This window comes from Lucilia cuprina, chromosome 3 (genome assembly GCF_022045245.1).
Source record: "Lucilia cuprina isolate Lc7/37 chromosome 3, ASM2204524v1, whole genome shotgun sequence".
NCBI lineage: Eukaryota > Metazoa > Arthropoda > Insecta > Diptera > Calliphoridae > Lucilia > Lucilia cuprina.
Window position 1 is genome coordinate 61424896 of NC_060951.1, and position 25068 is coordinate 61449963.

Genomic DNA, 25068 nt, shown 5'->3' on the forward strand with positions numbered 1-25068 from the left:
ATTCAATTATTTCTACATTTAAAATTGTAATAGATTAAAATGTAATGTAGAATTGTTTTTTTTTTTTTTTTAATTTCAATATCCTTATTTATAGTGTTATGATGTAATTATAGAGAAACAAAAAAAACTTTAGTTTAAATCTTACTCTTTGTTTAATTTATTATTTTATGTAGTTTCCTCTTTTCTAACTTTAAGTTATAATTAATTACTTATTATTTATAAATATCATTTGTTAAATAAGTCTGTCAGTTAAAGCTCAGGAATATTCATTCCAGAAAACAAAACTAAAGACGAAAAAATAAAAAAAGATTGCAGCATTCTCTTAACACAAACTCTATGAGCTAAATGGAAAACCAAATCACTAAATTACACACTTTAGTAATACAAGTATTTGTAACATTTCTTTTTGTATTATTTCAAATGATAGCATTTAACTGGATAAAACTAATAAAACAAGTTAATTTAGCTTAAATCATTTAATGAATTGAGTTTAATTAATATTTATATAGAAAAAAATCCTCCCAATAAATCATCATTAGAGGAATAATTACAAATTAAAAAAAATTTTATTAATATTTAAAAAACTGAGAGAACCCAAACAAAAAATATGTTTAAAATTTAAATGTTCTTATTTTAAATTATTAAATAATAAAATTTAAGTAATTGTGTAAAAATAAAGTGGAATTTTAACAAAACAAATAGGACAAAAATGTTTAATCTTTTTTACTATTTCAAGGGGAAGAGCAATGGAAAGCTTGTAAAAATAATAATAGATAGATAGATAGATAGATAGATAGATAGATAGATAGATAGATAGATAGATAGATAGATAGATAGATAGATAGATAGATAGATATATAGATAGATAGATAGATAGATAGATAGATAGATAGATAGATAGATAGATAGATAGATAGATAGATAGATAGATAGATAGATAGATAGATAGATAAATAGATATAAAGAAAGAAAGAAAAATATATAAATAGATAGATAGATAAATAAAAGCTTTCCTTTTTTAGCTAGCAACCGTTTAATACTAAATCATCTTTAAAAACTTAATTAATTTACAGAACAAATTCTCGTAACAGAAATCAATGTTTATATTAAAATACAACAAAAAATGTGTAACATTCCATTTTGCAATTCAATCTTAATGTACAGACATTGTGTCCCTTAAATATAAATGCATTTTTATGTTGAACAATTAATTTATTTTATTTTTACAACTTACTTTAGCTTTAACTTTTCATTTAATAAATTTCAAAAATCATTGAAAAAATAACAAATAGTTAACACACCTGTGACAAGGTAATGTAATTAATTTTCTACCATTTTTAAGAAAATTTTTTAAACGAAATTAAATCACAATGTTAATGATAAATATATATTTTATTCATTTTATACATAAAAAAACACAATATTTTTATGTATGTATTAACAGAAGCACATACATTTAAATAACAGTGTTCTTCCATCAATCATCAATCATCAATCATCAATCAAATCAATCCATTAGGGATCAAAGTGCTTTGACTTTTTTCGATATTAATTTCAACAAAGATATGTATTTACTCGTTTATAAGTTAATGATATAGTGGAAATGTTATTTGCAATTTTCTATCTTTGAATATATTTTCTCAATATAATTGCCTTGATTGGTCAAGTAGTGTTGGAGCTGGTTTGATGAACATTAGTAAAATGTTCATATTTATCCCCAAATGATTTGATGTATTGTACACAAAAGCAATCGCGCAAAATTTGATTGTAGTAGGATAAATTGGACCCTCAAGTATGGAAATATTATTAATGCACTAAGCTTCCTTCCCAAAACTCTTAATTATATGAAAATATATGTATTTAAATGTGTTCTAAGCAATTGAGCTTTTTTATAGACCAGCAAACAAATCAAATTAAGAGAAACCCTTATACATGTATTAACTAAACTATAATTAAAGTAAATTTGTTAAATCGATTATCATAAATTAAAGTTTATATAGAATCATTTACATCATCATTATCATAGTGGCCTCTGGTAGGTTAGTGGTTAGTGTTCTAGTCTGGTAGACCGAAGGTGGTGGGTTCGATTCCCACCTGTGGCACTGGTTAAAGAGCGCACAACAGGACCGATAAAGGCCTAGGTGTATTTCTTCGGATTTGATCCTCCTTTCAAAATAACTAACTATCTGACTAACTAACATATCATCACTGGGGAGTCTTACAGATTTAGTTGACACGCCCCTATTTAGTTAACACGCCCCTATTTATGTCTTATAAATGTGATACATGGACAGATATTTATGTCCATATTTTAACTCCCATTTTGTCGATTAACTTTTTGTCTTTAAAATTAAAATATTTGATTAAATTTAGAAAATATTGCAAATTTAAAATGAAAGTTTTTGTAAAACTTAAAAAAAATAATAATATTGTTTGCTGGGTTATAAATTTTACTTTACAAATCCAATTGAATGTAATAAAATCCATGACAAAGAGGCCAACGTCATATAGACTTTCAGACGACTATATTGACGCAAAATTTCTTTTGATGATTTTTAGTTCTAAAATAAACAGAGCTGTGCGTGCATAAGTTATATTGTTCTATAAGATGCATTTTCATAAAAACATATTTATTATGGTGATAATAGATTTTTAATGTTTTCTCGATTGGACCGATATTTCTACAGAGGATTTCAAGTTTTTCATCCGAAAATAGTTTTTTGTTAAACAATTTAGGGGAATTACAAATTTTTGCTATTTTCTCGACTGAAACATAATTTTTATTATGTTATTAGCCAGTTCAGCCAAAAACTCCCCTTTAAGGGGATTCCTTTTAAAAATTACTTTAAATTTTATAACGGATCATTGTTTTACATATTTTGTTAATTATTTTTTCATATTTCTCAAATCTTCACTACTCTGAGTTTCATTGATTCCTTTTAAAATTTTAGATTTGTTTAACCATTACTAACATTTTGGTAATCCCATGCCTGTATTAAGAGAATTTTTAATAAGTTCTCATATAAATCAATAATTGAGAATGATTTTAATAAAAAAAAAACAACAACAACTTGCATACTTTAATTGTGCAATACAAAATATTATTAATCAGTTGTGGTTGTTGTACATATTGTTTACATTAGAGTGTATTAAAAAGTATTGGCAGAGCTGGAGCTACAAACCATTATTACTCAGTCTTAATTAATATGCACACTGGCAAATATTTTAACATAGTAAATATGAGTAAAATAATGTAGCTGGATATGGTCGACGTAATAATACTCTACATCAGGTATGATAATACTCTTCAATATGTATGAAGAAATTGAAAAAGGTATAACAAATAAAAGTTGGGATGAATTGAGAACCCTCTGGAACTTAGGACAATCATTTATTTATTGCATTAATATCTATCTATCTATCTATCTATCTATCTATCTATCTATCTATCTATCTATTTATCTATCTATCTATCTATCTATCTATCTATCTATCTATCTATCTATCTATCTATATATCTATCTATCTATCTATCCATCTATCTATCTATCTATCTATCTATCTATCTATCTATCTATCTATCCATCCATCTATCTATCTATCTATCTATCTATCTATCTATCTATCTATCTATCTAGCTGTCTGTCTGTCTGTCTGTCTGTCTATATTTCTATCTATCTATCTATGCTGTCATGGAACCACTAGTATTTACTTAGTAATTGATAAACGCAGGAACAACGGCACATGGTGGAACAAAATATGGAATACATGTTCCGTTATCTTTAGATACATTCCTATTAAGCAGTCCAATAGATAGAGTCGAAGTTGTAATTTCGACAAACCGAAAGTTTTTACAAAACAAATAGTATTATTACAAAAATTATCCAGAGTCTATTTATAAACTTTAAGTTGTCTACGAAACATTAACATTTAGCCGTTGCAAACATAAGCACGAAGGCGTAATACCCTACCGATTTTAGTAGAGTAGTTTATATTAAACTGATTAAAGCTTTATACGGTCTTAATATACACGATTATAAAGAGAATATTTATTATATTATCGGTGTGTGAAATTCGCTAATCGAGATCTGAGAAAAATATAAAAGTTTTTTCTTTTCAAATATTATGTCAGATTTCTTGACTATATTAAGGAATTTTGCGAGTGTCGAAAATTGTACTAAGTTTAGTTAGAACAAGGCGAGACGACGACGTTATAGAAGCTTACAAAGATAAAACTGTTTGTGGAATAAATAAGTAGAATGGAATTGAATTGAATTGTGTGCTAAAAAAAATAGAAGACAAGAAGAGTGTTTGGAATGAATTATTTCTCTTTATGGGTTTTAGTTTAGCACCGTCTATGACAAAGTAAAGTGTAAAGTGAAAAAAAAACTATAACAATTGAAAATAATACGTGTGTAAAAGCAAAAACTACATAAATTAAAATACAAACAAATTACTAAAGCAAAGAAAGCAACAACAATAAGAATAAACTACAGAAATAAGGGCAAAAAATAAAAATAATCAAGAATAACATAACATGACTTGAAATACTTATTTCTTTGAAAATTTTATTTTTGTGATTTTGTTTTGTTGTATTTAGTCATTGAGACGACGATGACTACCAGAGCTACTACAGCTACTATACTAATGACTATCAACCAACTGACTGATAAACAGTATTCATAAGTGTTTGACTGCAAATCAATGCTGTTTTTTTGCACTTGAAACTAAAAGATACAAAAACTAACAGATAAATTTCATTTTATAACATTAATAACAATAAAACTAATTATTTGAAAAGAATATTAAAGTGTTCCAAAAACAAAATTACTTAAACTACTCAAGACTTAACGTTGCTAAACGAAATTTTACACTAATTTAAAAAATAAATATTATTAACGGCAACAACAAATTACAAAAAAAAAGACCTTACTTACTCTCTAGCTTTACCAAAGCAAAATCTTATCAAAAAATTCTGAAATTGTGAAAAAAACTGATAAAAACCTCACACTCACACACACTAACTGAGGAATTACAGCAATTTTTGAAAAACATAAGTAATTGAGCAAAAATAAACTAAAATAGTGAAAAAAATTAAAAAGAAATAGAGTATGTAGTACAATTTACTTTTAAAAATAATAAAAATTAAACAAATAAATAAATTTGCAATGGTATTAGTAATTAGCAGTGTTGTCAATTTAGTGCTTAAAGCAACAGTGTTGGAGATTTAAAAAAAGTGCATGTGATACGTTAAGGTCGAATACCCACCACTAAAACATGTAACGAATTATTAGAGAATATCTGGCTAAATATCGAAGATATTAGAGTTCTCTTAAAAGTTTTGAAACGGCAGACAGACGAACAGAGATCTTAGAGTTCTCTTTCAAGTTTTGGAACGGCAAACAGATGGACGGATATTGTCTCTTGATGTTTCTTTTCATTGAGTGATTAGACCCATATCAGGTAGTTTTGATTAGCTCTGAATATTTTGCTATAAATAATATTCCTCTAGATCGATCTATGATCTTTCCATTTGTGATCCTTTCATCTGCGATACTGTTGATAGTTTGCCGTTCAAAAACTGGATTAATTTTTTTCCAATAGCGGATGGATTGACATTTTCTTCTAAATTTCAAACTTTTAACTGTAAACAAGTAGGAAAGTATAGTCGGGCATGGCCGACGATCATATGACACCCTACACCACGTGTCTAGTTTAAAAATTATTTATTTCTTATAAAGAAAATTTTATGTTGAATTTTCTATAATTTCAAAATAATTTATTGATAAAAAACTAATTTCCTACAAGAGGCTTTGTATGGGATTTTAGGGTCAAACATTGGTCGATCCTCATTAAATTGGAGAAAATACTTATGAAGAACTTATTTGTAAAAATGTTTAATAAGATTAATAAATTTGAAGTAATTATGGCATAAAAATTTAAAATCGGGAGGTCCGGTTGTTTAGGGCCTAGGAGAAATAGTATAACAGTTTTAACCATTTTCAATAGGCTTTGTTCCTGCTTTTGGTTTAAATCTTATTAAATATATTATTGAAAATTACGAACTGCATATTTTTGGAGCGGGCGCCTGTCTCACCGCAATGAGAGTATTCTCCAATTTCTCATAAAACAAGTAATTTCATTTTTATAAAAAATAGATTAAGTTTTTATTTTCAAAAGTCTATTTTTTAATGCTATCGATTCAACAACAATAACAACATCTTATAACAATGGTATTGATAAGTTTTGATTTAAAAAAGTTTTTGGTTTAAAGTCGGTACCTTGGTTTAGGTCCCGTCTTAATTTCACTTTAATGGCAGAATTTGGGCAATTTTTTACAAGTATCAAAAATATTTAGAAAACATTGACATCGCCCTAGGATTTGTCTTTTGTTTTAGGCAAACGGAAGGACAAAGCTGTAAGAATGATGAGTTCTAAGACCAATATTTTGATATATTTGGTGGTGGGTACTTGAATGAAAATAAGCTTAACCCAAACTTTTTCAGTTAGCGCTTTTTTAAATTAAAAAAAAAAAACGTTTTCAACACTATTATTTGACTATTCAATTAACTGTTGTTTCACACTTGCATACCAGCCAGACACAATACACAGATACTCTGCTGCTGCTCTCAACTACCTCTATATATGAACAACTAGAGAACAAACCAAAAAATTTAAAAAAACACACAAAAAAAAATGGCAAGAGATCGATTGCCAGAATTAATACAGGTAAGCTAGAGTTATACAATACGCAACGTTATCAACATAGAACAAAAATAAAAACAAAGAAATTTTGAAATATAATTTAAGAATAAAAAAATAAAAATTCATTATTCATTTAACTTATTCGGCTAATTACTTTTCGCAGCGCTCAAATAGCTGTAATTCAACGAATGGTACAACAATATCGTTGGAAAGGCAAAACTCAGCAGCCAATATGCAACAAAATACACCCGTAGATGCCATACTAAATCCGGTAAGTAAATCTTATAATCTAATAGCGGTCACGAGACATTTGTAGCTTTTTATAGGATCCAGTTTCTTTTTGTTTTTTTTTTTTTTTATTTGTAAAAATAATTGACCCAGTATTTTGAATTTTTTATTATTCTAAGTATAATTTCATTTAAAGTGGCATCTTTTTTCTTTAAATAAAAACAAATTAAAACCAGCTTAAATTTTAAACTTTAATAATACCAGTTTGTTTTTACAACAATTAAATATATTTAATTTATTCTTGTGCTCGTTTTTTTCATTTTATTTCTATATTTAATAAGTTTATAAAGAATCTTTATATAAAATTATTTTCATATTGTGCAGAGAAAAAAAGCAAACAATTACTAATATTTGTACGAACTCATTTAAACATGCAAACATAAAGACATACACAATGCTCGCTCTACTATAAATAAAAACAAGTAAGAAGAAAGTAATACGAACGGTCAAAATCGGTCAGATGAGATACCCTACACTAAATTTTACATCTTTAAAAATCTAAATTGCAAAGGATTACTCAATGCAGCTTTAATAAAAAACAGTTCATAACTAGCCCAATAAATCGTCTAGAAATTCGTAATTAATAATTTGATCTTTAAAATAAACAAATTCAGAAAATTTCGGTTCGATGTTCGGCATAGTCAGAATATGATTTTCATAAGATTTAAACATTCATTACACATTTTTTAAGTCGTTAATTCTTTACATTTACGATAACGGTATGAATCTAAAAGGTTGTTTAACGATAACAGTAACTAGGCAGCAGTAGTGACCCAACCTTGATTTTGATAATTAGAAAATTATTTACTCATACGACCGGAATTATGTTTGTCAACACAACTATATAAAATGTTCTTTTATTTAAAAACTAGTTGGTAGATACTCTGTCATTATATTTGTTTAAAAGGAAATATGTTCATTCAGTAAGTCATTCATATTTATTCTATCTTCTAGTTCTAATTTATTCTGTTCTAGTTCAGTTCATGTTTAGTTCATGTTCAGTTCTAGTTCAGTTCTAGTTTAGTTCTAGTTCAGTTCTAGTTCTAGTTCAGTTCCAGTTCAGTTCTAGTTCAGTTCTAGTTCAGTTCTAGTTCAGTTCAGTTCTAGTTCAGTTGTAGTTCAGTTCTAGTTCAGTTCTAGTTCAGTTCTAGTTCAGTTCTAGTTCAGTTCTAGTTCAGTTCTAGTTTAGTTCTAGTTCAGTTCTAGTTCAGTTCTAATTCAGTTCTAGTTCAGTTCTAGTTTAGTCCTAGTTCAATTCTGGTTCAGTGAGATGTGAATTCTATTGAAAACATACTTTATGTACTTAGTATACATTCTAATAAATGCATATGTATATGTATGTATTTCCACACGTAAATCATTTTAGAAAAGCCTAAACAGATAAAAATTTAAATACTAAAATTATCTTTAAACCTTAAACAACACATTCATCATTAAGTCAATAAAATCTCAATATGTTAATTAAATAGAAACGTTTCACTCATACTCTTGTACATATTTTTCTTTTTTTATTTAAATAATTGATAGTATTCGGAAATACGCACACATTTAGCACAAATAGCTGCAAATTTGGAGTCAATGAATCGTATGACACAGGCAGCAAACATACGAAGTTTTAATGGTAAATATTTGAATTTTTAGTTTATTTTAAATTGTAACGAAATTCCTTTTATTTTGATTTGTTTTTTTTTTTAGAAAATGAAATGGATCAATTGAGAAAACACAACCTGCGTTTGGGTAATCAATTGATGACAAAATTTCAGGAGTTCAAAGCAAATCTACCGGCCGAAAATGATTATACGCTAGAGGCGCGTATGAAGAGAACTCTGTTCTATGGTCTGCATCAGAGTTATATAAATATGTGGACCAAGAATGAGGCATTTTTACAGAATTATGAACAGAAGTTGAAGAAAAATTTACAAATGCAATCGAAGATAAGTGAGTATTTGGTAAAAGAAGGAAAAAAGTTTAATATACTTTAAGGCGTAGGATGCAAAATTGTAACATAGCTTTTTAGAGAACCAAAGCATTAAATTATAATAACATTGTAACTGTTCAGTTCTAGTACAGTTCTAGTTCAGTTCTAGTTAAGTTCTAGTTCAGTTCTAGTTAAGTCATAGTTCAGTTCTAGTTCAGTTCTAGTTCAGTTCTAGTTCAGTTCTAGTTCAGTTCTAGTTCAGTTCTAGTTCAGTTCTAGTTCAGTTCTAGTTCAGTTCTAGTTCAGTTCTAGTTCAGTTCTAGTTCAGTTCTAGTTCAGTTCTAGTTCAGTTCTAGTTCAGTTCTAGTTCAGTTCTAGTTCAGTTCTAGTTCAGTTCTAGTTCAGTTCTAGTTCAGTTCTAGTTCAGTTCTAGTTTAGTTCTGGTTCAGCACTTTATTAATTAGCGTTTACATTTTCTATTTTTAGTCAATTGTAATGCCACCGAAGAAGAAATCGAAGAATTAATTGCCAATAAACAAACTAGTCTATTTGTAGGAAATGTAAGTTCTGCTAATGAAATCACATCTGTTAAATTGCCAACAAATTATGTTATCGTTAATATAGCTTTCTTTCGCCAATATTCCATTTCTATCCATATAGATTTTAGAAGAAACCGAAAAGGAACGCAAAACACTGCAAGATCTCATGGATCGTTTCAATGAACTCAAGAAACTAGAGAAATCCATAGAAGAAGTGCATGCATTATTTTTACGGATACAATGTTTAGTAATGGAACAGGTAATATACATTTTTATGGAATATCTATAAAAAAATCTTTAACTTTTATAATTTAGAGTGAAACCATACAACGTGTTGAGTTCCATGCCCAACAGGCCACTCTGTTCGTAGACAAGGGTGCTGATGAACTGGAAAAAGCTGATAAATTACATAAAAAAGCTTTGAAGGTAAAATTTATTAATATATATTTTTTATATAAAAAATTAATAAGTTTTTTTATTTTTTTTATTTTAGAAAAAAGTGATGCTTATTTTAATCGCTATTGTTGTATTACTGGTGCTAATTTTAATTGGTGTATTTTTGTGATGTCTGTTTTAATTAATTTTTCGTTTTAGTTTTAAACTATTTAAGTACTTTATGTTATAAGTTAATTTAACTTATTTGTGTGCAAAATAAGAAAAAGTATTAAAGTCCAAAGAATGTCAATTTAAACTAAACGGAAGTGACTTTCGTTTTAGAAAATTTAACTGAATAAAATAATTAATGTTTATGTAGAAAATATTAATAAATTTCATTACAAAAATATAAATTGAAATGAGTTATATTAACATTTTATATGAAATCGGAAGGAGTTATACACATTTGTAAACAGCGATCTATAGATGAAATAGTGATATTATCTGATCAATTTTAGTTTTCACCAAAAATTTATTTCGCTATCACCTTCCTAAAATCGTATCTATCGTATGGAAACTTTTTTCAAACTTTGAATTTATCAATAATTTTTCAAAAATATCAAGAAAAATCCAATTTTTTCAATTTTTTTTTAATTATTTTCTTTTCTGTAAATTGAATATTTTTCAAAAATATTAAAACGATATTTGAGGCTGTAATATTGACCTTTCAGATATTTCTTATTATTTCCAAGAAATTATATTATAAATTGTTTGTGATCAACAAAGTTTTTGTTTCAACAAATAAAGGATGTTCCAAAATGTGCAATATAAAAAAGTCTGTTAAATGAGTTCTTTGACTAAGGATCTCTGTTAATTCAAATCTTGTGACACCCTTTACAAATTTTAATAAACATGTGAATATTGAACTTTTTTTTTAAAAAAAGTTGCATTTTATTTGCATAAAACATCAACAATTTTTCACATGAGGTAAACAAATTCTGTACATTTTTTTGACAAAGAACATTCTGGGTTTCACATTTGTAATTTGGTTTAAATATAAACAAACCTGTTATTGTTCTGACTAATAGCAAGGAATTTACCGCCACGATGTAGTTAAAAAACACATAAAGCGCGATAAGGCGTTATAATTATCTAAGATGTTATAGCTAACGAAATGTGTTAACTGTACAGCAGCCAAAAAGGGATTCAGTTTGATATCGGGCGACTGTAGTAAGCACTTACCTAACTACCTATTTGTATGCGAATGTGGTAAGTAATTGCATCTCATATCAACAACGTGTTGAAATAATGCTATTATGTATGTAAATATTATAATTTTAAATTATGTTATTTATCACACCTACGTCCATCCGAATTTGAACTGGTCTATAATACTCTGAAAATACTTCCTTTTAAATGTTCAATAAAGAATTCTTACAAAAATCCGTCGAGTTCAAATTGCAGATTTAACTAAAATGTTAAATATATTAATCTAAGCTTTAAGCACTGTAATCGTTACTTTGTATTTAACATTTTCCTTTGTCACAAACAATGTAAAACCGTATTCCCTGCCACTTTCGATATAAGAAGATTTAAATTAAATGTTCACAAACACTACTCCCTCTATCCTCCTTCCCACAACCTATTTTCCTAGTTCCAACACAATGCTTCGCATAAGTAGGAGTCATCCCCTGAGTATTGGTACAATTAAAAAACAAAAAAACAAATGTATATAGGGCGTAGTTGATCATATGATACCCTACACCAATCAGTCAGTATGTTAAAAATGGGAATTATTAAAAAAAATAAAGCATTTGATTTGTATTTGAACTTTATTACGGAATTGGGCAAAAAAAGATATTTTTTACAAGAAGACTCAAAGGAAAATATGGCCCTATCCTTGTAAATGTTGGTAGGGAAAGTTATGTCTACTTCAAAGTTATTTATGTAGAATTTAAAAGTGTTATTAGTGTTTGTAAGTGAATTTTGAACTTCAAGTCATTTTCTGAAGGGGAGTTTGTATGGGGACTAGGGTCAAATGAAGCCCGATCATTACAAAAATCGGTAGTATCATTTAAAGTTATATAAAACTAAGTGTTATCGACTTTTGTTGACATAATAGATCATTTAAATTAATTATAAACCCAAAGGCCCTATTTGGGGGGTACAGTTGTATGGCGGCTAGTCGAAATAACCATTTTCAATAGGCCAAAATAAGCGTGTGTGCCAAATTTCATCCAATTATCATGAAAATTGCGATCAGTACCTTGTGCACAAGGTTTAAATGGACAGCCAGCCAGTTTAAATGGACATAGCTTAATCGACTCAGAAAAAGATTCTAAGGGCGTGTTTTACAGATAAAGATAATCTACATTCTTTGTTTAAACCTAGTTTAAAATATATGTTCGTGTTCACTTATCAGTAAAGTTACTTATTATCTTAGTTTAACTGAGAGTAATTGGCCAATTAAACTCCAGTTATAAGTGAGAAAACACAATTAACAAAAACAATAAAACATTGATTTCGGAAGAACAAAAACTTAATATTTGAAGTAAATTGCAATTTTCTGATTTGTTTTGTTTTATTAATTATTGTTTTAAATGTTTATTTAACATTTTTCCAAAATTTTCCATTTTACAAAAGTATTCTTTGCAAAAAACAGCTGTTCATTGTTTATGTTTTTGAGTGAAAACTTGGCAATACTAACAAAGTTAACTGAGCTTAAATCTAAAACTGAAAAACACAATCATCGGTTAAAGTCCGTCTAAATTTGTTCCGAGTTTAATCTAACAGCAAGTTAAGCCTAGTTTAACTGAGGAGTAAGAAACCCGCCCGAAGCCGATTGGTATACTTTAAGGTGGATATAGGACAAATATTTTTGTATGTTACAAACATCAGCACAAACCTAATATACCCTCCCCAATAAAGTGGTGTAGGGTATAAAAAGCAAAATAATGAAAAAAAAACATGGCGATGGAATTTGTCGTAAAAACGGTTTAATTGATTGATTGAAGTTCAGATGCCGAATTAAGTACTTCAACTGTTCGTGTAAACCTGGTATTAAATATAAAACAAAAAATATTTTTCGTTTCCCATTTCAGGGGAATACCCTTGTGTAGTGGTGACATAATTGTAGAGTCTTTAAAGCAAATAAGATATATATTTCAATACTTCAATATATTCACTGCACAAAGAATCTCAATTTTTGTGAAGTTGTAACAAAGCGAAGATACCTTTATTTTTTAAATTTTGTTGTGTCTTCTGAGAGTCGACTTTAAAATATAGTCTTAACCTCTCTGGGTTTCAATTTTTCAAATTTTTCGGCCTGTATTATTTAATATCTTCTTACATATTTCATATCATTTTAATGGCTTATCATATCGAGATAAAGAAGTAAACATATTAGAAGAACTTAAGAGAAAGAAATTATCTCTTTAATAATCCTACACGCAGAGAAAAAATATAGTTGTGGTAACCATAATCTAAGGGCAACATATTATGGTTAGAATTATGGTTAAATTTAAAACATATTATGATCATTATTAGTATAATAACTTATCATATTATGATTAAATATAGTCCGAATATTTCATCATAACATAGTGATAATGTGATGTTGTAGCATCATATTGTAGTTTCAAGCTACCACATTATGGTTCCATGTAATCATATAATGGCTTCATGTAATAATTGTTGTAAAAATAATTATTTTTCAGAGAATCATTCTCTAATTTATAATTGTCATAAACATATAAATGTTTTCAGTAACTAAAATATTGATGAAGATCAATAAAAATAACAATTGTTTGGTTATGACAACAAATTATTGTTACAAAAAACATAGAATAGTTTTCCTAACCATGCCGAACCATGTTTTTTCTCTGCGTGTACTTTTTGCAAATAACTACAATGTATGTATTTACTTCCTTTACTTATTGTGAATGTTTTAATCGTAAGGGTTTTCCCAAAGCGTAGCAATTTTAACTACCGATACTGTTTGCGGTTTTTTTTTTCAAAACATACAACTTTTAATAATAACCATATAATACAAATACAAACATTATTTATTTATTGTGCTTTTATTTTTCTTATTGAGAAGAAACAAATCTGTAGACACTCAAACAATTTTTTTTTAGTTTATCCCCATCTGTGCCAAGTAAAACAACATTGTGAGATGAGATGAAAAAAAAAGAAAATAAATTAAATTAAATTTCATAATCTACCTTAAAATACAAATAACTGCAAACAAATTAAAAAAAAAAAAACAACAAACGCGGTTTAAACAAACAGTGAAAGAAAGAACAAATTAATAAATAATTAATTAAGTTGCTGTATGAGTCAAATAACAATAATTTTGTCATACAATACATGACAAATAAACGAACAGTATTTTTAGATTTAATAAAAAGAAATAAACTAAAATAAATAAAAAATAAAAAAAATAATAAACATGATTCGTGATCGTTTGCCAGAACTAAAAGAGGTAAGTTTTTAATTTAAATAAACTTAATAAAAATAGATCTGTGGCCACTTAATAAATTCTTTATTTGTGTAGGTGGGATGTACATTCCACGCTTCTACGGAATCCCTGGTTCTAATTGAAATAGAGGATGTAGAAGAAGAAGTTGTTCGTTCGCATAGTCCAGTAATGGATGCTTTACTCAAAATGGTAAGCATAAATACTCACAGATACATTTGATTCACAAAACAACCAAACAAGATCATTTAGAGATAGAGAGAGAGCAAGAGTGCGCTAGTGATAATGTGAGCAGAATTTTAAAATGTAAAAGTATTTTTCTGATGAGAGCAAAAAAAAAATTAATTATTTTAAGTTAAAGAGAGAGTATAAACAATAATAAACAGAAAGAACACATACAAAACAATAAATAAATTCACAACATTTATATAAACCAATTAAAAACGTTCAATACGTCATGATTTAGGTAAAATATTTATACATATACCCTATATATTTCTATGGGGACTACTTTTTATACCCTACACCACTTTAGTGCGGAGGGTATATGGGTTTGTGCTGATGTTTGTAACGCACAATAATATTGGTCCTATACCCATCTTAAAGTATACCAATCGGCTCAGAATCATTTTCTGAGTCGATTTAGCTATGTCCGTCCGTCTGTGCGTCCATGTAAACGTTGTAATCAAACTACAGGCCGCAATTTTGAAGATAATTGAATGAAATTTGGTACATGATCTTCTATTGTCTCAGGGACGAACCCTATTGAAAATGGTCCATTATTTCACCTAGCCCCCATACAACTGTACCCCCGAATAGGGCTTGTAAAAATTGTACTCAATCTACAAGTCGCAGTTTTGGAGATAATTCAATGAAATTTGGCACATGATCTTTTATAGTACTGTCGACGAAGCCTATTGAAAATAGTTAACATCGGTCCATTATTTCAGCTAAGCCCGCCAAATAGGGCTTTTAAGTTCATAATTATGTTTAATATACTCGTATCTCGACAAAAAGCTGCAAAACCAAGTTCTATACTAGTCTTGATGACTCCGATGAACTTTATAATTATAAGGCCTCACTTGACCCTAGCCCATCTTAAAAGCCGCCATCAAAATTTTACTTAAATATCCACAGTTTTATTAAACAGTAAATGACTTTAGTATATCTTAGGCAAGATACAATTCAACTTAAATGTTTTATTATGAAAGCAAAATTTTTTTTATTCGTATACAGGTGTAGGGTATTATATGGTCGGCCTCGCCCGACTATAACTTCTTACTTGTTCTGTTTATGAATTTTTTATTAAATTTTAACAAAATAACTAAACAAATAAATGCAAAAAAAAAGAAAAAAGTTGAAACACCACTTGAAAAAAGTCGGTCAAATATGATCATTAGCTACTTGATTAAAACCGGAAAGTATTTCAGATGCTTTTTATAATATTTGTGCGAATTTTAAAGTAGTTTAAAAATAGCGATATTACCGTTAGTTTTTGTTCTCTCTCTCTCTCTCTTAGATCTCTCAGTTTTTGTTTAGATATCTCTCACGTGTTTTGCCAATATATTAAATTAAATTGTATATATAGTTATCGTAAACAGAAAAGATCCCAGTAGACATAAGGAACTCAAAAACAAAAACTGCAGCATTTGCTATTAAATTTTTTAATTTTTTAATATCTAATTAATAATTGGGGACATTCACCCCAAAACTGCTGGTTTCATTTATAAAAAGTATTTTTTTTTCTTTTAATTTATATTATAACATTTGGTTAATATTTCTATTTGTATTGTTGCTATTCAGCTATCAAAATTAATTTGCAAGTGCATGCAAATTAAAGTCTTATTTCAAAATTTGGTTTATAACAATAATACAGTGGATACTTTAAATGTTGGCCATTTTTTTTTCTAAATATGAATTTTATAAATCATACATAGAAGAACAATATGAAAGAATAAGACGAATCCGAAGAAATACATGTATATCTCCACTGGGCCTGTAGTGCGCTTCTAAGACTAACCACTAACCTAACAAAGGTCAAATTACAATCACAACTTTCGTCAAGTCAAGCCGATCGTAAAAATCGATAACACAAAGTAATTTTTAACCAAGCATCTTCTAACAAATGCTAACCTCTGGTATGAGGGAAATTTTAAGTCAAAATTCGAGTTCGACGAAATTTGCACAAACGTTAAGGCGTTTTACGCTTTTCAATCTTTTCGCGATTTCGATTTTTCTTTAAATGTTTTTTAACTCTATTGCAGTTTAGAAACCAAAATTTTAAGTTTTTGTTTAAATGTTTAATAGTTTTCTTTCATTATTTCATATTTTTATTCTACACAATACAAAATACAACCCTGATCAGCTGCCGACGCTTCAGGAGTTGAAAGTCAGTCGTAATTCAGGTCTGAGTTGGGGAACAACTCTCGCGTCATCGCGATTATTTCTTAAACAGGTTCAGGCTTGTGTTTGTTGCCTGGCTTTCGAAAGTTTTGCGTCTCGCTCGCACTGGTGCAGCGCATTACTTAATATAACTGTTCAAAGTTATATGTTGTCAGTCACAAATTTTATCGGTCAAGAATTGCCGGACTTTGATGGGTTCAAATTTGGACATTTTTATTCAAATGAATGTAACTTTTCATCTATTGTGTCTGGCCTACTATGCCATAGGTAGTTCTAACCTTAGTGCAAAATTTCATCCAAACGGAAGACATCGATTTTTTAATTCCCAATATGAATAATTTTACATCGTTTTTAAAGCTAGGAAAAGCATTATTTAACGAAAATTGATTTTTATCACTTAAATATAGAATTCACCTTCGGGAGTATACATAAAGGCTTGTCATTCTATTTGCAATTTATACATTATAGTTTTCCGATTGAAGTTGATTTTGCCATGTCCGACTAAGTGTTGAAATCATGTTTCAGGTCTCCACATATTTGCCAGACCCGAAACTTCAATAATTTGATTAGACTCTCTTTCGAGAAGAACGCTATTTAAAATCAACAATCGATTCCATTTAAAATCAACAATCGAACCCAGCAAAAATTGTATTAGTTCCACAACTAGTTCTAGAACGCATGATTATAGCTCGAACTCGTTCTACATTGACGTTGAGACCAATGATTTTTGTTCGAAATTGTCAACTTCGGAACTGGTTCTGAGGAAGCGTTATGGAGTGGACAGTCGTTCTTTGGAACAGTTCCGGAACTAGTTCTTTAATCAATGATTTTTGTTCGAATTTATCAATCTCGGAACTAGTTCTAGATTCGAAAGTGTTTTGAATATATAAAACATTTTTTGAACATTTCTCCGGATCGATCCTGAATTGTTCATATTTGCCCTCAAATAAAACCCTATTCGAACAATAACTTAATCGTATATAACTCATTACTAAATTCTAATATCGAGATACAATCCTGAATATATACAAATCATTACGTGAATTAATTTTCCGAATCGGTCTATAATTGGTTATATCTCCCATAAAAAGTCAACTTTCCAAAACACTTAATTGTAAAAAACTCATGTGTTAAGAATTATATTCACATACAAGTCCTCACGAATATGTTCGGTATTTGTATATGCAAATCATTTTGCAAGACTTTTTCTGGAACTTATAGAATGAAAATTTCTTTAAATTATCGATTTGTGATTAAAACACTAGCTTATTGATGAAGGGTATATAAAATTCGGCATATTCGAATATGCAACTCTAAGTTGTTAATCATCCTTTTGGTTTCTTACCTCCAACATGTTTTTAAACGGAAATGAATACATATTATCAAAAATATTAATTTATGCAGTTTTCTTAAAAAAATTACAAAACTTTGGGGATTCCCCTAAAATGTCTATATATATTTCAGCAAATATAAAACAAAAACAAATAAGAATTATTATTTTTTGGGGTATTTTTTTATGTTCAATATAGTAAACGGGGAACTACACTTATGTAGTTGACCACTTATAAGGAATAAAACTTATCAATTTGTTCAAGGGGCAATAATTTCATAAGCTTATGTAAATTATTTAAAAATATTTCTTAAAATTATGCAAAACATATTAACTATACTTTAATTTTGTTTCTTAAAACCTCTATAACAGATCCTATACTTTAAACTATATTACAGTATCATTAGATTAATATATTAAACCAACATATCAGTTCATAATTTTAAAAATTATATTAATTTGAACTTTAACCTATTTTTCAATATTTTCTTTTTTTTTTCAAACAGTACAACGAAATACTCCTTGAAATCGAACAAATATTACAGAATATCGAAACGATGAAAGTAATGACTCAAGCTAAAAATGCCAAAAATTTTAAGGGTAAGTATTTAAAATTCAAAAAAAATTAAGATCAAATAAATGTGAAATGTGTCCATCCATACCAAATGATCAAACTAAATGTTTGCTAGTCAACATTTTAGAAATTAAATGAAACACGTGAATTGTACTTACTAAAAATTACGTGACACTTTCAATTAAAATTCTATTGTAATAATTATATATTTCTATTTTTAATATAATTCAAAAATTTCTCATACATTATTTAATCTCATTTCAGAAAAAGAATTTTATAAATTACGTCAAACTACCATACAGATTGGCAATAATATTATGAGTAAATTTCAATTGATTGAAAGTACACTGCCACCGGAAAATAACTACACAACATTGGCACGTATGAAGCGGTCCTTGTATTATGGGTTTTTCCAACATTACGTGATAATCTGGAGTAAAAATGATGAATTTTTCCATGAGTATGAAAATAAATTGAAGAAAAATCTACAAATGCAATCGAAAATATGTAAGTTGTAAAGTTATGGTCGATTCTTTAGAGCACCACTATAAATAAGTAATATCCAAGGGTCTTGATAAAAAAGTTAACTCATGTTATGTTGATCCATGAAAATTTTGTCTCGTATGTTATTTGGTAGAGTTTTATATACATTTGTATTGAAATCGACTAAAGTTAATAAATTGTATCCTACTATAGTGGGGCTCCAGATACGTACAAGTAGCAGGTCAAATTTGACACATATTGGCTAAAGTACCTAAAAAGATAGATAGATAGATAGATAGATAGATAGATAGATAGATAGATAGATAGATAGATAGATAGATAGATAGATAGATAGATAGATAGATAGATAGATAGATAGATAGATAGATAGATAGATAGATAGATAGATAGATAGATAGATAGATAGATAGATAGATAGATAGATAGATAGATAGATAGATAGATAGATAGATAGATAGATAGATAGATAGATAGATAGATAGATAGATAGTTAGATAGATAAATAAATAAATAAATAAATAAATAAATAAATAAATAGATAACAATATAAAGATCAAATTTATAATATTCCTTTTCAGTAAATTATGATCTCACAGAAGAGGAAATTGAAACTCTAGTAGCACACAAACAAACAACTTTATACACCGGTAATGTAAGTAGTAACCACATGGTTATCACAAAAAATACCAAATCTTACAACAACGTTTAATTTTTTGCAGATCCTAGAAACGGAACATGCCCGAAAAACATTGCAAGCGCTGAAAGATCGTTTGGGAGAATTAAAAAAATTGGAAAAATCAATTGAAGAAGTTCACACATTATTCTTACGACTGCAAAACTTAGTAGTACATCAGGTAATTTCATATAAAAATTTTAATTCAAAAAAAATTACAAACTTTTTTCAAAAACCATTTTCAGAGCGTCATCATGCAACGCATTGAAAAACATTTCGATGATGCCCGAAATTATGTGGAAGAGGGAACCAAAGAAATTAAAGAAGCTGAAATTATCCAGAAAAAAACTCAAAAAGTGTGTAGTATTTCATAGGATTTTTCGATTTATAACCAAAACATTCATTACAATCGTCCTTTTCAATTCCAGAGCAAGCTAATTTTTATTATAGTGGCCATTATTGCAGTATCGTTATTTTTACTTATTGCTCTTTTGATACGATGAGTTATCAATCAAGATCAAAAATTGGTGTAGAGAGATCATAAGTCTTTTTAACGAAATAAACGCGGTGCTAAATAACATTCAGTACATTCAAAACAATTTGCAAAAGTAATTGTACTGCAAAATTGTTTAATTTAAGTTAAATTTATATTTATTGTATGTAAATAGCATTTAAAGAATTTATTATATAAAAAGTACATAATTTAATACCTATGTACATACATATGTAGTTATACAGTTAGACAAAGAATAGTTCCTACGACTATGAAATCTTTGTTACAAATGTTATAAAGTAGTCAAAGTTTATATTATTTATTTTTGATAAAAATATATAAAATGAATATAAAATCTTAAAAGAAAAAAATTTGTAAATTCAATGCTTTTCAATTTTTTAGTTTTAAAGAAGGTTGTATATACATAAAATCCGAAGAAATAGACCTAAGCCTCTATCGGCCCTATTGTTCGCCTGTGTGGGTTATTTTTATTAGGAGAGTCCAATTATGACGTTGTATATTAGTAATAAAGGACTTCTCGATTCTTTTGTATTTGTAACCAAAATACAGACATTTTTTTAACATACTAAGTAAAAATACCAAAAATTAGAGTTAATACCCTTCAACTTCGTGAGAAGGGTATATATAAGTTTGTCATTCCGACCCTATAAAGTATAAACATATGGATATTCAAGGTCCTTATAGATAACGGAGTCGATTTAGCCATGTACATGTCTGTCTGCGTGTGTGTGTATTGAAGTAGAGGTGCTTTACTTGAGTACCTGTCGCTTATCCCTATTTCATGATGGTGCTTCTGCAACAACTGGGTAAGTATAAATAACAACTCACCACTGCCCCTTTATGTATCTTACATGCAGGTCGCAATTTTTTTACATGGATAAAGTCGTAAAGTCCATGTAAAAGCACTTTGCTCGAGTACTTGAGCTATCTAATCTCTGATCATTGCTGCCCCGTTGCATAACTTCCGAGACGTAAAACATCACTTCCGTTTACAACTACACAGATGGGGTGGCCTTTGTTGATTTTGAAACAGCACCTAGCGACGTAACCGGTAGAACGAAGTGCGAATCCATCAAATAAGTCGAGGCTTTGTTATTACTCACAGTGACACACTGTGGTAATTCTGATATGAATAGAGTTTACTCTGAACAAGGAAAATTTTATGGTATCACTTGTGTACAATACCCAGCACACTTCTCTTTTATCCGACACATTCATTTAGGTATACTGGTGAGATGAGGTCCGCATACCTCTACATCCATCCCGTATCATATACATCTGGCACCAACTCATTTCAAACGCTTAGTCCCACAGGCAACAGCACCGAACTTATCCCCAAATATTGACTTTACCTTACATCAGTCTTTTAACCGCAACTCACTCTTCCCGCGATTTTGGGTTTAAACCACAGCCACTACGTGGTTCCCGAAGAAACCTCAACCAACTGATCAGCCAGGATATAGTCCTGCGGGCAACTGGCCACCCGTAGTACAAGATTATGTTATTCTCTTGTAAGGCCCTATGTCAAAATAAAAGCATTTTTATGTATAATTTTTAACATTTCTTTTTGCGTTGAAAAGAAAAATCTTGTAGACTTTAAAATTGTGTTGTTTATTCTTAGCTGCGATCAGTAAAACAACAAATGTGTGATCAAAGGGAAAGTTTGTTTTTTTTAACATAAAATATATGAAAAGAGAAGCTATTTCATCATCAAGAATTATTTGGTGATGATCAACGGTTAATATAAGATTCCAACTACTATTATATTGAAAAAGGATCAGTTACGCAATAAACCGTAATCGAGATCGAATATTCATTAATATTCAAAAGAAATTTCAATTACTAAATCAAGCTTTAATGTACTAACTGAGTTTTTGTGTTGGAAAACGAATTTGATCAAAAAAATGTTGTTAAACAATAGATCACTAAAATGATACGCAATCGTTTGTTTGATCTTAAAGAGTTGGTGAGCTTTGAAATAAAAAAATCCGTGACTGAATATAAATAAATTTGTTATTCGTAGGAGACGCATTTAGACGCATCCACAGAATTTCTGATTATAAATGAAAATGACGAAATTGATGAGAGTTGGAGACATGAGTACTGTCCGGCAATGGATGTCTTATTTAAAATGGTAAGTTTTAAAGGGGAATAAAGTTATTTAAAGGAAACTGCTCTAAAGCTTTGAACATAACTGCGATTTATTTTATAAATTTATATAAATAATAAAGAACATACATATATACATAAAAATCGGCCAGTAAATTTGCATTTAGTTAATAGTCGTCTTTTTAACTTCTTGCATTTTATGTCGATTTTTCGACTTTATTCAGTTAGTTAAAAGTCGACTTTTAGACTTTTCGACTTTAAGTATTTTGTAAATAGTCGACTTTTTGACGTTTTCGACTTTTTTTCGACAATTTTCGATTTTCCGATTTTTTTTTTACTTTTTTCGATTTTTTTCCACTTTTTGACTATTTTCGACTATTTTTGACTTTTTGACTATTTTCGACTTTTTCCGACTTTTCGAGTATTTCAGACTTGTAGACGATTTTCGACTTTTTCCAACTTTTTTTTCGATTTTCAACTATTTTCGACTGTTTGACTATTTTTATCTTTTTTCTACTATTTAAGACTTTTTCCTACTTTTTCGACCATTTTCGACTTTTTCCGACTTTTTTACTATTTTTGACTTTTTCCGACTTTTCGACTATTTTCGACTTTTTCCGGCTATTTTCGACTTTTTGATTATTTTTGACTTTTTCCGACTTTTATTTCCAAAGTCGACTTTTCGACTTTTTTTACAGACGATAGTCGAGTTATCGACTTTTTTGGAACAAAATAGCCGACTTCGACTTTGTTCGATTATTCGAAAGTCGATTTTTAGAACCCTACTATGTAGTAATTATTGAAAAGTAAGTTCTTGAGCAAATACAAGTCATTGCAATGTTTTGCTTGGACTATTTAAAATTCTAAAAAGGAACATTATTTCAATTACTTACAATCCTTGTAAATTAGCTCAAGTGTAGCAAATTACTGTTTTAAGGAATTTGTACATATTCTCTAGCAAACAGCATCATTAACACTAGTTTTAATAAGTTTGCAAATGCAGATTGCTCTGAAGTATGATCAGGGGATTAAGTCTAGAAGAAGTTAATGATCGTTTCCTCAAGTGTATTAAATCACTTCTTGGTATATTTTGCAAGGATAGTTTGCTATGAATAATTAAAATCGCTAAAAACTACAATCAAGCGATCATTTCTAGAAAAATTAAAAGTTCATAACATGTGTTTCTAGCTGTTTATTTTCTAGATATAATAAAGATTTAGTTAGGTCTATAGCTTGTTTTTGAATGGTATCTGTTCTAGAGATATCTTGTAAATTTACTAAAGTCTAGAAAATCACTGCTAAGTTTGTAGATTCTATTTGATTTGTATTTATTCTAGATAGGTTTGTAATGTCTTGTAAATTTACTAAAGTCAAGGAAAAACTTGCACTTGAGCTTTAATAGAATATTTACTGGACTTGGTGAATATACAAGGGTAGTCTGGATTGAAATAAAAAAAATTACTAACACTATAGCATTTTAAGACATTATTTTAAAACGTTGATGATATTTGCGTCAAGTAAGTATACGCTTACTTAGAAGTAGTTTGTAGTTATGGTCGCCTGCAAGTAAGAAGTTATATAAGTAGTCTACTGTATAACAAATACAAGTTGTTGCATCGTGTTTTTGCGGGTTAGGTAATTTTTTTAAATCTGAATGAATAAGTATTCAAAGTCGGATAAATTCGAATTCAAAATTTTAAAAAAAGTCAAAATTGTTTTGTGATCAAACGATTAAAAATTTTAATTTAGTTCAATATTTGAGAATCTTCTAATTTCGACTGTTAAAAATGTATGGATCTCAGAAACAAAAAAGAGTTTCTTCACCAAACTTTCAAAGTTATATCCACATATGTATCTTTATTTAGTTATTAGTATTTAAATTGTTTTTATACCCTATACCACTTTAGTGGGGAGGGTATACAACTGAACTACCGAATAGGGCTTGTAAACCTTGTAATCAATCTACAGGTCGCAATTTTTGAGATAATTCAATGAAATTTGGCACATGATCTTTTATGGTACCGTAGACGAATACTATTGAAAATGGTTTACATTGGTCCCTTATTTCACCTAGCCCCCATACAACTGAACACGCCGAATAGTTTTGTTTAATATACTCATATCTCGATAAAAAGCGGCAAACCAAGTTCTATACCAGACTTGATGACCCTTAGGAATTCTATTATAATATATCTTCATATGACTCTAGCCCCTGTGAAAAGCCCCCATCAACATTTTACTGAAATGTCCACAATTTTATTTAACAATAAACGGCAAGGTACAATTCAACATAAATGCTTTATTATGACACCTTAATCACATTTTATTTTTGTAAAAAGTGTAGGGTATTATATGGTCGGCCTCGTCCGACTATAATTTCTTAATTGTTTTATTTTCTTTTTATTTTAGAACACGATAATTTTAGTTTGCCTGAGCTTATTTGCTGCAGCAACATTATTTATACCTCGAAAGAAACAAAATTAAAGAAAAATGGATTAAATTGCTATTTTAAAAAGGATCTCTAAAAGAATTTCTATAAAAATCATTTCAAAATCAAAAAAAAATAAAATTTTTGTAAAAATCATAACGTATAAAAGATGTTTTCGTAAGATAAGACAAGAAATCTAAAAATACTCGACATTTAGACTTATCGACTATA

The 25068-nt window shown here is 28.6% G+C and overlaps 2 protein-coding genes across 7 annotated transcripts; both read left to right on the forward strand.

The window, feature by feature from the left end:
* Window positions 1–4061: 4061 nt before the first annotated feature.
* Window positions 4062–10238, forward strand: LOC111678831 (syntaxin-4). Of its 6 annotated transcripts, XM_046947191.1 has the most exons (10): window positions 4062–4411; window positions 4802–5057; window positions 6507–6729; window positions 6869–6976; window positions 8521–8614; window positions 8689–8931; window positions 9398–9471; window positions 9572–9709; window positions 9766–9876; window positions 9944–10238. In XM_046947191.1, exons 3-10 carry the CDS (start codon window positions 6697–6699, stop codon window positions 10013–10015), a joined length of 873 nt encoding a protein of 290 aa, XP_046803147.1. In that variant the 5' UTR covers window positions 4062–4411; window positions 4802–5057; window positions 6507–6696; the 3' UTR covers window positions 10016–10238. The 6 variants fall into 6 exon arrangements, with proteins under 6 accessions (XP_046803147.1, XP_046803151.1, XP_046803146.1 ...); XM_046947195.1 differs by lacking the exon at window positions 4802–5057 and having other exon boundaries at window positions 4062–4365; window positions 6596–6729; XM_046947190.1 differs by lacking the exon at window positions 4062–4411 and having other exon boundaries at window positions 4438–5057.
* A 3685-nt stretch (window positions 10239–13923) lies between these two features.
* Window positions 13924–20652, forward strand: LOC111678835 (syntaxin-4-like). Its single transcript, XM_046946435.1, has 8 exons — window positions 13924–14308; window positions 14381–14494; window positions 18542–18635; window positions 18874–19116; window positions 19692–19765; window positions 19833–19967; window positions 20032–20142; window positions 20215–20652. Exons 1-8 carry the CDS (start codon window positions 14276–14278, stop codon window positions 20287–20289), a joined length of 879 nt encoding a protein of 292 aa, XP_046802391.1. The 5' UTR covers window positions 13924–14275; the 3' UTR covers window positions 20290–20652.
* The last annotated feature ends 4416 nt before the right edge of the window (window positions 20653–25068 follow it).

What these genes read in the sequence shown, in the direction of transcription:
- LOC111678831 (XM_046947191.1), top strand. Translation starts at nt 6,697, where the DNA reads ATGGCAAGAGATCGATTGCCAGAATTAATACAG. An exon ending in GATTGCCAGAATTAATACAG is followed by an intron (nt 6,730 to 6,868) that starts GTAAGCTAGAGT and finishes TACTTTTCGCAG; the next exon opens with CGCTCAAATAGCTGTAATTC. An exon ending in AATGTTTAGTAATGGAACAG is followed by an intron (nt 9,710 to 9,765) that starts GTAATATACATT and finishes TTTATAATTTAG; the next exon opens with AGTGAAACCATACAACGTGT.
- LOC111678835 (XM_046946435.1), top strand. Translation starts at nt 14,276, where the DNA reads ATGATTCGTGATCGTTTGCCAGAACTAAAAGAG. An exon ending in TGGATGCTTTACTCAAAATG is followed by an intron (nt 14,495 to 18,541) that starts GTAAGCATAAAT and finishes TTTTTCAAACAG; the next exon opens with TACAACGAAATACTCCTTGA. An exon ending in CAACTTTATACACCGGTAAT is followed by an intron (nt 19,766 to 19,832) that starts GTAAGTAGTAAC and finishes AATTTTTTGCAG; the next exon opens with ATCCTAGAAACGGAACATGC.